Genomic DNA, 14,346 nt, shown 5'->3' with positions numbered 1-14,346 from the left:
AGTCCCGGCGTGCCGCGCGCGGCGTGCGGAGGGCGACGGCTCGAAGGGAAGCAAGAGCCTGGTTGGAGGGACGGCGTGGCGGGCGGGTGGGAGGCTGGTCGCCTGAGCCCACGGCTTCCGGCGGCCAGACTCACGTTCTGCTGGTCGCTCTGCGGAGTGACGCGGAGGTGTCTCCGAGCGGCTCCTCCGGGCTCAGGTCCTGAGGTAACGGGGGTCGAGGCCTCTGGGGGAGGGGCGGTCGGCGGGGCTCCTTAGCCTGGTGCGCGGCGCGAGCGCCCCTGGGCGGACAGAGGTCACCCCGCCCTTCTCAGTGGGCCGGTGTCCTGCTAACCCTGTCCGTGGGGCGGTTTTCCAGCCTTTGGCTTGCCCTTCCTAGGACGCCGGTCGGGAGGGGCCGGGAGCCCCCGAGCTCGGACTTGCCTCGGAAGCGCGCGGCGTGCTGCTTCTCGCTGCCTCGCGGGTCGCTCCATTCCGCCGCACTTGGAAGTTCGGCCAGACCTCCCTCGAGAGGGCTGTGCTCGGTCAGCCTCTGGAGGAGCGCGACAGCCCATACATGTTTTTGAGAAACGCTTCAGTGATAGTTTCTGTTGGCTGGACTTTGGTATGGGGTGGTTGGGGAGTCAACTCATTTGGTTCATCCTTCCCCCCCAGATTTCCACCCCAGTGTCTCTCGTTCCTGCTTTCCACCCTCTACGCTAGGGTCAAAACTGTGCCTCTGGACTAAGATGGTTGACGCGTTGCGCCTCAGCACTTCCCACCGAGATGGTGTAAAGACGTGATCAGAAATATGTCTTCGATTCTTCGTTACCAAACTTGAGCCCTTTAAAAGCAGCTGTGGAAACAGGTGTGCTGGCCTGCATACCTGTCAGTAGGCGCAGTTACAGCAGCCGGTAGACTTCGCTTGGGGGAAAGCAAGCAGTGTCTGCAGCATGTACTTTAGAATCCAGTCACTTCTAAACTGTGGGCTTTAACCTTTCTGAGGTTGTTGACTATAAACTTTGGCCCAAGAACGAAGCCTGTTTTTAACAAATGAGGATGAGCCATCAATTTCAGATGACTGTATTTTATTATATGCAGTGAGCTAAGTTGAGAATTAACTTCAGTTCATTTTTTTTCGAAGTTGTTTTTATTATTGTACTGATGCATGCATCTTTTAGATCATTACTATCCTCATATCACAAGGTTACTTTGAGTATGTTTGAAAATACTCCATGCATAAAAAATAGACAGTGATCCTTCCAAGAAAGTTTAAGCATCAAACCTAAAAATTCAACTAAACATCTTGTTTATTTTTCTACACATAAATTAGTGGCCTGCCACCGCTGACATCTGTAAAAAATCACTATGACAAACAAAATGTGTCTTTTCTTGCCTGGAGAACTCCATGGACAGAGGAGCCTGGCCTACACTCAAAGGAGTCACAAAGAATCTGACACGACTGAGCAACTAACACTTTCACTTTTTCACTTAAACTGTGATTTAAAAGTACTTGTTACTTTGCACAACACATTGGGGAAATAGGTTTTTCCACATGGCATATTCTTATTTTGATCCTTATTTTATAGTAGATTTTTTGCTCTCCACCTAAAGTTCATTTGCTCTCCAGGTAAAGCAAAGGTATAGTGCTGGAGATTGTGCTATCTACATATTCATGCATTTAGAACTGGGTAATTGTGTATCCATATTTGCTGGTTCTGATGCTTAAGTTTCTTAAGAGAGTTGCTACTGTAATTTTACAGAAAATGAGTCTAATTTTGACTTAAGAAATTTTCTCATAAGATTAAAAGCCTCCTAACTGTATTATCCTGGAGAAGGCAATGGCACCCCACTCCAGTACTCTTGCCTGGAAAATCCCATGGACAGAGGAGCCTAGTGGGCTGCAGTCCATGGGGTCGCTAAGAGTTGGACACAACTCAGCAACTTCACTTTGACTTTTCCCTTTCATGCATTGGAGAAGGACATGGCAACCCACTCCAGTGTTCTTGCCTGGAGAATCCCAGGGATGGGGAAGCCTGGTGGGCTGCCGTCTGTGGGGCCGCACGGAGTCGGACACGACTGAAGCGACTTAGCAGCAGCAGCAACTATATTATCCAGACTCCACCATGAATTGTTGTGCATAAGATATATAGGGGCCTACCTGGTGGCTCAGATGACAGAGAATCTGCCTGCAATGCAGGAGACCTGGGTTCAATTCCTGGGTTGGGAAGATCCCCGTGGAGAATGCAATGGCTACCCACTCTAGTATTCCTGCCTGGAGAATTCCATGGACAGAGGAGCCTGGCAGGATACAGTTCATGGGGTCACAAAGTCGAACACAACTGAGCGACTCACGTTTCACCCTAAGGTGAAGGGCTCTGGGTATTTATGGGATAAAGAATAAAGAAGTAGGGCACTCTGAGATGGCAGGAGGAGTGTAGAGAAAGGTGACTGGAAAGTGGTGTAAGGCAGGATATAGGTGAAATGAATTTCACGATTACTCATTGGTTTCAAGAACAGGAAGAACTCGAGGATAGTAGAGATGGAGGGAGTAAATTATTGTTTAGTCACTAAGTCATGTCTGAGTCTCTTGTGACCCCGTGGATTGCAGCCCACCAGGCTTCTCTATCCATGGGATTTCCCAGGCAAGAATACTGGAATGGGCTGCCATTTCCTACTCCAGGGAGGGAGTAAATGAGCTAAATAAAACCATTGATGTTATTTTTCCCCACTATTGCCTGAGTAATAACTGCTTTTCTGGAAATTGAGTTAAAAGAGTAATAGCTGATAGTCTAGTAGTACCTTTTACTACGTTTATATATTCGAATTCATTTTTAACTTGTACACGATACAGTGGGATTGTTGTTATTATTTTGTTTTATAGATGAGTGGTAAGTAACTTGCCCAAGGTCATGCAGCTGGGAAGTAGTAGTGGGCTAGGTTTTGGATCCAAGCAGCCTGACTCCAAAGACCATGGTTTGTGCATGCTCAGTCTTGTTCCACTCTTTGCGACCCTATGGACTGAAACCCGACAGGCTCCTCTGTTCATGGGATTTTCCAGGCAAGAATACTGGAGTGGATTGCCCTTTCCTTCTCCAGGGGATCTTCCAGACACAGGGATGGAACCAGGGTCTCTTGCAACTCCTGCCTTAGCAGGCAGATTCTTTTATCACTGAGCCACGTGGAAAGCCCAGAGACTGTACTGTGCTAATGAAACAGTGCCTATTTAAGGCCAGACTGAGAACTGGAAGTTACCTGGCACATAGTAGATTTTCAGAAAATGTTTTGATATTTCTTACTGCTTGGGTTATTATGTTCAGAGAGAAAACAGCTGGATAAATGTCTTGCTAGCATGTGAACTCTAGCAAGACAGTGATCATCATTTTGTTCAGTGATTTAACCCAGGTGCCTTGAACATAGTGGGATGGTTATGGATGAATGAATCACCTAGAAAGATTTTTCAAAATCTCATTTTTTTTGAAAGGACATACAGGATTTATTTCAACCCATTTATAAGATTTCTTTATGTGCTGTTTTGATTATTTGGTCCATTCACCCAGACTGGTTTGGAATTCTCCTGTTTTGTATTAGACTTTCGTCCTTTGAGAGAAAAATGAAGTGGTAACTTGTAATCTTTCTGGTCAAAGGCAAGCAACAAATTCCATAGATACAATCCCTTAAAGTGAGAGCACTCAGAGGTGTGTGATTTTAAGGTGTCATTTCTATTGTAGGGTTGAATATCACATTTTTTGAAACATAAAAATTGTTTTTAAAATGTAGATACAATGTTACAGTTTCCCTGGAATGATAGATACTATTCTTGGAGGTAGGAAAAAGAGGTGGTTGTAGAAGGTATGTTTCTCTAAACAGTTTTGGAAGAACTGTTCATTCCTCCAGTTCACTCAACCAAAGTGTCCCTATTGAAATTGTATTGCCTTTTTTTGAGCACATAAGATATCATTGTTTAAAAGGTTTTTACTGTAGTAGAAAGTAAAGATTTGGTTGGGAAATCTATAAGCTTGTATGTGTGGTGAGTAGCTTCGTCAACTAAACCTGGCTATGGATGGCTTCCCTGGTAGTTCATTAATAAAGAATCTGCCTGCTAAGGCAGGTAGACGTGGCTTTGATCCCTGGGTCAGAAGATCCCCTGGAGAAGAAAATGGCAAGCCAATATTCTTGCCGGGAAAAATCCCGTGAACAGAGAAGCCTGGTGGTCGCAGAGAGTTGGACAAGACTGAGCAACTTAACAAGAGATCTGGCTATCAGTTCAGTTCAGTCACTCAGTCGTGTCCGACTCTTTGCAACTCCACGGACAGCAGCACACCAGGCCTCCCTGTCCATTACCTACTCCTGGAGCTTACTCAGACTCATGTCCATAGAGTCAGTAATGCCATCCAGCCATCTCATCCTCTGTCATCCCCTTCTCCTGCCTTCAGTCTTTCCCAGCATCTGGGTCTTTTCCAATGAGTCAGTTCTTTGCATCAGGTGTCCAGAGTATTGGAGTTTCAGCTTCAGCATCAGTCCTTCCAATGAATATTCAGGACTGATTTCCTTTAGGATGGACTGGTTGGATCTCCTTGCAGTCCAAGGGACTCACAGTTCAGTCTAAATTTCAAACTGAGGCATCTCAAGAAGAAAAAAAAAAAATCTCAAGACTGTGGCATCAGTTCTTGTCTGAGTTTCCAGCCTGCAAATCTACCCTACACATATCAAATGTGTAGCCCCCACAGTTGTGTGAGCTAGTTCCTTAACATAAACATGTATCTATTTAAACAACCTTATAATAGATACCCAATAGATAGAAATATCTATCTAGATAGAGATAAGCCAAAAAATAGGTGCATGCCTGTTAAGTCGCTTTAGTCATGTCTGACTCTGTGTGACCCTATGGACTGTAGCCTACCAGGTTTCTCTGCCCATGGGATTCTCCAGGTAAGAATATTGGACTGGGTTGCCATTTCCTCCTTTAGGGGACCTTCCCAACCCAGGAATCGAACCTGCATCTCTGTGTCTCCTGCATTGGCAGGCAGGTTCTTTACCACTAGTGCCACCTGGGAAGCCCTATAGAGATAGGTAGATAAACATCTGTTTTTTCCTGTTGTTTCAATATCTCTGGAGAACGCTTCTGATTCATATTTTGGTACTAAGAGTGATTCTAAAGGAACAGAATTGTAAGGATGAATTTTCTGAATTGGTTATGGTGTTCCTGGAATTGGTGCTCTAATCTGATTATAGACTTAAAAGCACTCTTCACTATTTTCAGTGGTAAAGAAGGCACTGTAGCCCATGATGTGATGTGACAATAGAGATATGCAAGATATCACCACTGGATACCACTACTCAGATACTTAACAAAAGACCAGGTTCTGGATGACCATGTATTAGAAGATTTAAAGCATTTTTGCCAAATAAACAAGTATAATGAGACTGATTGGTTATTCTGTTTTCAGAGAAGGGGGATGTGGAGAGTGATGAATTCAGGTCTTGAAATTCCCATCTCAAGTCCAGTCTAAGAGATAATTGCACAGAATTATGACCCCAAAACATTACAGCCCAACTCTTTTACTTCCAGATCTGATTTTCCTGTTATATTACACTACTTGTTTGTAGAATGAGAGAAGCCCTGCAGGTATCCCTTTTGTAGCAATAAAACAGCCCTGAAACCTTACCCTTCATGATGTCTGCTGCCGTGGTTTACTGTATCATATTTAAATGATGTGTTTTAATGAAATTTTAAAATTGTGGTATATTAGAACTATATACCTTAACATTAATTTCTGTGGATTTGGTAACAGTGTCTGTCTTTTAACTTCCTAATAGTTAACAATTTATGTTTAAGTGGATTGGTTTACAATGGAAATCTATGTACAATCTAATTTTTTTTTTTTAATCTAGTGTCTATAGAAGCTGAGGTCCATCAATCTCCATTCTTCAAAATGCAATGGAATGTACCAAAGACTGTATTCCGACTGGCACATAGGACGTGCATGGAACCACATAAAGCCGGTCTTTTGGGACACTGTCAAAACATGAAGGGACCATTACTTTTGTATACCTTGGAATCCAGAGTGGTTGTGGTACAAGGCCCTCAGAAACGGTGGCTGCACTTACCCACTGCCCAGTGTGTTGCAAAGGAAAGGAAGCCATTCACTGCTGTTCAATCCCAACCAGGGGTCTTTCACCATAAACAGTGGGAGCAGGATATCTTATCCAAGAGAGTTCTGTCATCCAGTGCCACGTCCTCAGGACCTCCCTCCGAAAAAAAAGAAGACCCTGATCCGTTACAAGACAGATCTATTAGTCTTTATCAACGGTTTAAGAAAACATTTAGACAGTATGGAAAAGTTTTGATTCCAGTGCATCTAATAACTTCTGCTGTTTGGTTTGGAACATTTTACTATGCAGCCATGAAGTAAGTTTCTGCTTGATTGAGCCTGTTTTATCAGAATGTTAATTATACTAATGAAAGCCTTTAAATAGTTTTTTAAATGCTTTAATGTCTTTAACTGATCGAGGATGACTTTTTCATAGCTGTTTTCCACATTTTAATAACAATAGCTAACATTTGCTTACTATGTACAGCAGATATTATACTAAAATTTTTGTTAACTGTATCATCTTATTTAATTCTCAGAGCAACCATATGAAATAGGTAATGTAATTATACCCATCTTATTAAGTAGAGAGCAGATTAAACAAGAATAAGTCAAAATAACTTAGTTTTTCCCCAAAATAACTCAGTCTGATTTCAAATCTTAATCACTGTGCTCATGTCCCATCAGCATCTAGGATAGCACAGAAATAAAATAACCGATTCCAGAAATTTGACAGCACCATAAGTTAGCTTTGTATTTAAATAAGATATTGCTAAAAGTGCTAATCACTGTGAAAAGAACTTATTTTGCCACATGTATGATTTTGGTTGGAAATTAGTAAGATTTTTACAAAGCCTGACTTGTATCTGTTGTAGACACAAAAATGAACAAGTTATAGACTTACACCTTAATGTTACATCTGATGAATGTCAAGGTAAAGTCTTTTGTTCTGATCGGAAGTTGATTTGTTGTGCACTTAAAACATAGAATTTCTAAATATACCTTTCTTGATAAATACTGTTCCTTTCTTTTAAAGTGAGTTGTGTTATTCACATTGTTTTAGGAGCAGGAGTTTCACGTACAAGCCAGATTCCCTATGATTTCCAGTTTGTTTCTGCCACCAGCAGAACTGGGTGTGCCAGCGTGTGCCTGTTCCCTGAGTGCTGTGTGGCTTTTCTTGCTGTGGCCTGGGTGTGACCAAGCGGGCAGCGTGCTCATCATCTGCAGGCGACGAGATGCACAGTGAAGACCATTTTGATGTTTTCGGGAACTCCCCTAGTGGGTTTAGAATTATTCTATACTTTCCAAAAGACTGCTGATTTTCAGTTTTGGGTTATATTTAATGTTTGATAGGTATTAAGTATTATAAAGCTCACTTGTTGGAAAGAGCTTATCCTTTACTAAATTAAAAGATGATGGAATGGAGACTCTTCTTAGGAAACACAAGTCTAGAAATGTTTCTTTGCCAGTGTTCTAAAAAGGATTATTTTTAATCTGTGTGATGCTATTTTCTTTCTTTTCGTATCTTTCTGTGCGTTTCTGTTCTTGTTACTCAGTTACTTCCTTCTTCATTGTGTATCATTTTCTTTAACAGTTGTTCCTTTCTTTGCAGAGATTTTGTATGTGCATTTTATGGAGTTACCTTTTTGTTTATTAATGACATTTTCTGGACATGTGTAATATAGAAATCTTCAGAACTGCATGTAGTTTTTTAATGGAGCCTAAAATTGTGTACCATTTTACATAAAAATTTCATAGGCATTCATTTCTTCTATTTAATGAATGGCTTTCTACATACCAAATTTTCTTTTTGGAGCCATTGAGAATTTTTCTGATTTGGTTTTGTGACTGATGATGAGTTTCTTCCTTGTTTCTTTTGCCTTCCCTACGTTGCTTTTAATAAGCATTCAGCCTCCTGACCTGAGGGGGAGAAATTTAATTAATTGAATATGAGATTCTTATTTGGACTATTAAGAGTACTTTTTTCCATTTATTTTTCCTTGCTTTCAGTAAAGAAGTTCTATAACCAAAAAATTAGACCCTGAAATAATCTAGTGATGTTAATTTATTAGGCTTTAAAGTCCTATCCCTCATCCACCACCACCTACCTTTGGCTTTCTGTCAGCATGGAAATTTGTTTGCCAGACCCAGCTCTATTGCCCAGCCATGACTGCTGGTCCAGTTCTGTTACAGCATCACATAGCTCAGTTACATTAGGTAGGATGTGTTGCTTTCCAGAACAGCCCTTAATGTTTTTGTTAGATCCTTAACACTTGAGAAATTAAGTCAGTTTGTTCTAAGGGAAGTCATACTTAGAAAATATTAGTGTATGTTTGAATGGCAGTAAATCTTAACTGTGTAATCTTTGAGATGATTTTATTGTAATGTTGGATTTGTGTTAAATACAGGTTTTCGATTCAGCCAACTAGATGCTAGGTTTATCTGATTTGATTTTAGCTGATCAAAAAGTTCTCTGATCTCCTAGTATTATATTGTGAGATCAGAGAGGGACAACTTTTCCCAGTTAAATTAATTTTTAATGTTAAAAATGAACTAGGAGATTACAACCAGTATAATAATAATGAATCCAGGCTGTTCCCTTTCTTTATTATAAAGAGCAAGAATACTTGTACAGAGGAGTAACCTGTAGACCAGACCTTAACCACAAGTCAGACTCACATCAGGGATGGGACTGACTGATCCTGGGGCTCCTGCTGTGATGCTCTGACGGCGCAGAATCAGCTCTGCAGCTTTCTTGTCAGGAAACATTTACCCCAAATCTAATCATGAGCAAACAATCAGACAAATTCAAGTTGGGGGGCTGTTCTACCACATGAATGGCCCAGGAGCTTCAAAAGTCTCAGCGTCAAAAAAAGACACCCTGCCTTCCTCCTCAACAGAATATGCTGGGTAGCACTTCTGGAGAAAAACTGGAAAACACGGAGAAGATAGTGATAAGGGACATGGGACAATACAGGGAATTTTAACATTAAATAATGTACTGTTGTATTAACTATATACTATCCTATATGTTAAGTTTCCTGTGATGATTGTGCTTATGAAGGAGAAGCACAGAATGAGAACCTTGTCATTTAAGGGTGAAAGCAGAACATCTGCAAAACTACTGGGTTGATCAGAAAGTTTGGGTTTTCTGCAATGTTTTGGAAACATTTGGCTAACCCAGTATGGATAATGAGGGAGAGAGCAGGAGAGCACAAATATGTCAGCGTGGCAAACTCAACACTCAGGGAAACTAAAAAGCAATTAGGGTTTACCAGCTAGATTAGCAGAGAAGGCAATGGCACCCCACTCCAGTACTCTTGCCTGGAAAATCCCATGGACGGAGGAGCCTGGTGGGCTGCAGTCCATGGGGTCGCTAAGAGTCAGACACGACTGAGCAACTTCACTTTCACTTTTCACTTTCCTGCATTGGAGAAGGAAATGGCAACCCACTCCAGTGTTCTTGCCTGGAGAATCCCAGGGACGGGGGAGCCTGGTGGGCTGCCGTCTATGGGGTCGCACAGAGTTGGACACGACTGAAGCGACTTAGCAGCAGCAGCTGCAGCTAGATTAGAAACTATATCTGCCTTCTCTCCCTCCCTTCAAAAATTTCTTGCAGTTTATGGTAATTGCTTCTTCAGGTGCCTTCTGAGCCTGATAGTAGAAGCATCTTTTTAGAATCATTGAAGTTTTATCAAACCCATAGAATCATTTATTCTTTGCATAATAACACAGTAAGTGATGTTATTAATATCCCTTGCTTTTATGGTAATAGTGTAGTTTGACATGTAATTTTAGAGATGAAAATTAGGTCTTAAAAGTTTGAGTTGGATCATTCTAAGGAACTAAAGATTCCAAGATCAGGGGAATGATTCTCATCCTTTTTTCTCAGGTTACCTAGTGCTATTAATTTTGCTCTGATAAATGATTCTATTTTTTCAGTGTGCTAATGAGGGATGTCCATGAGCAGGAGCTGTGAACAGTGGGATGCTGGTGTTCATGCACGTTGTTCCTTTAGAGTGAAGTTAGAGTGTGCTTGGTGATGCAGAACTGACTTTTAAACAAAAATTTGGTTTTGATGTTTTCAGGTAATCTTTTGAAAATAATTACCCCCAAAAGTTTATATACATATAAATTACTTTCTGTTTCTTTCTTAGAGGAGTGAATGTCGTTCCTTTTCTAGAACTTATTGGGTTACCTGACAGTATAGTGAACATTCTGAAAAATTCCCAGAGTGGAAATGCACTAACAGCATATGCCCTGTTTAAGGTAGGTACTACTGTGGGTGGATGGCGCCTCACACTGAACCTTCCTAACACTCCCTGCCTGTTCCCAGGCTTACCTTTATAACTTAGTGTATTTCATCTCTTATATGTCTATTGACTAAAAGTAAAATATACATTTTTTAAGGGTAAATAAAATGATGGCTAAGGAAGAAGAGCCCTAAGAATACGTAGGTTGTTCACAGCCTTCTGTGCTGAGACACATGTGAGACTAATGAATTCCTAGCAAGCAGGTCATCTCTGACATTTCTCCTACTGATAGTACATTAATTTTCCTTAATCAGAGATCCATATGCCATCTGACATATTAGTGAAATTTAGCATTTATTTTACTGTTTATAATAGTTCATCTTCCTAGAAAGTAAAATAGTAAAGTTTAAATCAAACTGATTTCTGTGATAAACCTTAGACTTAGTTGTTGATGTTACATATATTTCATTTGTTCATTGTCTTTACAACTGTTGTCTAGATTCAGACAATGACATCTTTGTAAATAGTTTTTATACTTGTGGTTATTTTGGAAGACTCATTGTAAATTGTGGAGTTTAGCTATATTAATGTAGTTTTTCTCAACTGACAAAAAATTATGAGGTTCTACTTTGTAGCTTTATTCTAAGAAACAAGGTAGAAAACATTGGGAAACTAGATGTTAATTTATCTTTGTTATAAAAATACGTAGAATTATAGGTTTATAGTAGTACTTTAATCCTCATTAAAGTCCTCTGAAATACTGGATTTCTTATATGATAATTTTGACTATAGGCCTAAAGCTTAATTACTGAGTTTTTCAACATTAAAACTTATTGAATTCATAAATTATCAATTTATGAATTTGCAGTTTGTGTAGTTTAACCTTAATAAATCTAGCTGTCCTGATGGTTTAAACCATGTCCCTAATTATAACTGTTTCTTATCCCATACTCTGATATCACAGCCTGTGTGTGTCTTCTTTTCTGAATGTCTGTTGTCTTTGCTCATGAGTGCCTAGGGGTTCAGAGTTCTGTCTTCTTGTGCTGCGTTTCCCGTGCTGGTGCTGTGCTCTGAAGGAGCATCAGTGCTCAGTGCCTGCTGGTCTGCTTAGAATTGAAACACGAGGCTGGCACGAAGGTGGGCTGATGTCAGCAGTGGCTCTAGTCAACGTTCCTCTGGGAGGAGGGAGGTGTGAATTGTCCACTTGGGGTTTCCTGTAACCTGACTTCTCAGGTAGAACAGCAGATAGGGAGGATCCTTGCCTCAGAATGTGATGCAGCCCCTGCTGTTACAGTTCTCCCTTTGAACCAATTAGTCTACTAGTTAGTTCGGGACTAACCTCTGGTCAGTTGACCTGTACTTGTCTCCTGCATGTGTGCCATTTTACCATTTGTTCGCCTCACAAAGTTCCTGGTTGGGATTCCAGACTCAGTGTGGACTGTAATGATAAAGTATCATAAAGCCTGGAGAAGTTAAAGAAAAGAGATTTACAAGTGAAACTAAACTCCATGAAGAACAAACATTTGGCTCGTGTTTGCCCCTCAGTTTGGTATAGTGTGTGCAGGTTGATAGGGTTTCTGAGAACGGAAATGCATATGCCTTTGTTGTCGGAGGGTCCTGAGCTCTCACTGATTTCCGGGCTTCTGCCCCCAGGTTCATTAGCATGTGGGGTACAAACTGTGGTGCTGCTACTGTGTATGTTCTCTGATCCTAGGTCAGTGTCTAGGTGACAGATACTTATGGAATGTTAGGAGGGAAAACCATATAGCATGTAACTGTTTTAGCCTTGTGAAGCAATAAAGTAATTGATAGTTATTACCAAGAGTTTTAATTTTACACTATTTTTGCTTATGTGTGCTCAGTAGTGTCCAACTCTTTGCGACCCCATGGACTGTGTGGCCCGCCAGGCACCTCTGTCCATGGGATTGTCTCAGCAAGAATACTGGAGTGGGTTGCCATTTCCTCCTCCAGGGGATCTTCCTGACACAGAGATGTGGAACCGGCGTCACCTGCATTGCAGGCGGAGTCTTTACCACTGAGCCAGCCAGTTTTTGCTTAAGATGGTAGTTATAATCAGTACTAAACTGTCTCATTTTCCTGCAGATTGCAACGCCTGCGCGGTACACTGTAACTCTGGGGGGGACCTCCTTCACTGTGAAGTATCTGCGTAGCCGGGGCTACATGTCGACACCACCCCCCGTGAAGGAGTACCTGCAAGACAAGATGGAGGAAACAAAGGAGCTCCTCACAGAGAAGATGGAAGAGACAAAGGACAGACTCACTGAAAAACTGCAAGAAACCAAAGGAAAGGTTTCTCTTAAGAAAAAAGTGGAATAGGGTGCCTTATATACCAGGTTTTAGACAGTTCTTGCACTTGAACCTTTGGAGACTATAGACAAAGGTACATGCTCTTGATTTTTGTTGTTGTTAGCAGCCTAAATATAGCAGTTCTCTTGAGTTAAAGAACTGAGATAACTTTAAACATTACTAGAGAAAAAATGAACCCAGTATAAGAATTTCATGGCAGTAGCAGCATTAAGCAGTGGTCCATGTCTTCAGTCATCCTTGCTTTGGACTTAGTTGCAGCTGCTGACTCCTTGAATAGCTGGTGTGTGGCTGTAAGCAGATTTAACACTGGATCTTCATCTTTATTATTCACTGAGGCTTTAACTGTGTTCAGTTCTCATTGTGGAGACAAAGGATTATCATCAGAACTGCCTGTGAATAAGAGGATATGTAGTCCTTCTGTGAAGACTATATAATGGTTACATACCAGTTAAAATGTAGACTTCAAATGAAGAAAACTGAATGAAAGTTGAGTCATATATATGTAAATAAGATGTATGGTTACATGTAAATGAAAAATCGACCCTTTAAAAATGACTTTTACCTGAAGCTTGTCATAATCAAATTTTTAAGCAAATCTGTGTGGCCATAGCACTTTGTCACCCAGCACATAAAACTCTTGTTATTCCTACATCATGTCCTCTCCAGCTGATCTCTCAGAGGAAAAGAGGAATCATTATACCTGAAGTTTATAGTGGGGATCAAATGCCCACAGCAGTGCCTGGAGCTTGTGTTCTTAGCAGTGCAGTTCTGGGAGGGTGGGGCCTTCATGTCCCTGCCGTCTGGTCTCCACCTGCCAGAGTCGGGCTTGATTCCATCATGGAGTACCATTTAAGATTATAAATGCTGTTTGCTCCTTGCATTGAAACATTCTTACTTGAATATTTTAATTAATTTTTTTTAAATAGCAAAGCTATCATTAAAACCAGCTTGAAATGAAATTCAGTCATGGTCAGATGTGACAGAGTGAGTGTGATTCCTTTTGCTCTGACTGCCTTTACTCCAGTTCTAACCTTAGAATTGAAAGTGGGAACGGCCTCTTTATAGCTTGTCTGTTGTGAGTGATCTGATTCAGTAAGAGGATGCCAGAGGGATTGCCAGAAATAGTCCCACAGGCATCACCGTCACTTCGTATGCCAGAGTGGCCAAATTTAGAGAATATTTTGAAGGGAAAAAATGTTTACATTTGATATGTCTGTTGTGTTGGATATGCTGTGGTGACTCTTCTTGGTGGGGGAGGGCAGAGTATGAAGGGGCAGAACTCACTCTGCCATACGCAGGGTTCATCAGGCAGGATGGTTTATCTGCTAATGCAGATCAAATGTGTGATTCCAAATTGACAGCCCTTTTTCAAATCCAGACACAGTGAACCTGTTTTAACTTATTAAATAATTCACCTCTTCTGAATGTTAAATGCTGAGATAGATATTAACAAATTTCTTGTTTATTTTTAGTCACTGAGACTGCCTGGTTTAAAATCATGTGTTAAATGAAACTTTTTTTTTACTTTTCACGTTGCATAGGGCATGTTTTCCAATGAGGATAAATCGTGGGTCTAAGAAGCTGCATTTCCACCTTTGGTTCAGTCCAGTGGAGATCTGCTGCCATCCAGTCTCATAACTCTGTTGTGTTTATTCAATTACAGAAAGTGAGACACTGGGGAATGCTTTGAAATT

General features: G+C 41.0%; 1 protein-coding gene across 3 annotated transcripts; it reads left to right on the top strand.

Moving 5' to 3' along the window:
• Nucleotides 1-87: 87 nt before the first annotated feature.
• FAM210A (family with sequence similarity 210 member A) lies at nt 88-13,611 on the top strand. Of its 3 annotated transcripts, none has more exons than XM_061400042.1 (5): nt 88-204; nt 652-844; nt 5,872-6,388; nt 10,229-10,340; nt 12,428-13,611. In XM_061400042.1, exons 3-5 carry the CDS (start codon nt 5,913-5,915, stop codon nt 12,659-12,661), a joined length of 822 nt encoding a protein of 273 aa, XP_061256026.1. In that variant the 5' UTR covers nt 88-204; nt 652-844; nt 5,872-5,912; the 3' UTR covers nt 12,662-13,611. The 3 variants fall into 3 exon arrangements, with proteins under 3 accessions (XP_061256026.1, XP_061256025.1, XP_061256024.1); XM_061400041.1 differs by having other exon boundaries at nt 377-844; XM_061400040.1 differs by lacking the exon at nt 652-844.
• Nucleotides 13,612-14,346: the final 735 nt, after the last annotated feature.

Source organism: Bos javanicus, chromosome 24, assembly GCF_032452875.1.
Source record: "Bos javanicus breed banteng chromosome 24, ARS-OSU_banteng_1.0, whole genome shotgun sequence".
Classification (NCBI taxonomy): domain Eukaryota; kingdom Metazoa; phylum Chordata; class Mammalia; order Artiodactyla; family Bovidae; genus Bos; species Bos javanicus.
This window is presented reverse-complemented; position numbering and strand designations above follow the sequence as displayed.

Excerpts from the sequence above, each read along its gene's own strand:
- FAM210A (XM_061400040.1), top strand. The coding sequence starts at position 5,913 with ATGCAATGGAATGTACCAAAGACTGTATTCCGACTGGCACATAGGACG. Across the intron at positions 6,389-10,228 it reads TTTTACTATGCAGCCATGAA|AGGAGTGAATGTCGTTCCTT; the intron begins GTAAGTTTCTGC and ends TTTCTTTCTTAG. Across the intron at positions 10,341-12,427 it reads CAGCATATGCCCTGTTTAAG|ATTGCAACGCCTGCGCGGTA; the intron begins GTAGGTACTACT and ends ATTTTCCTGCAG.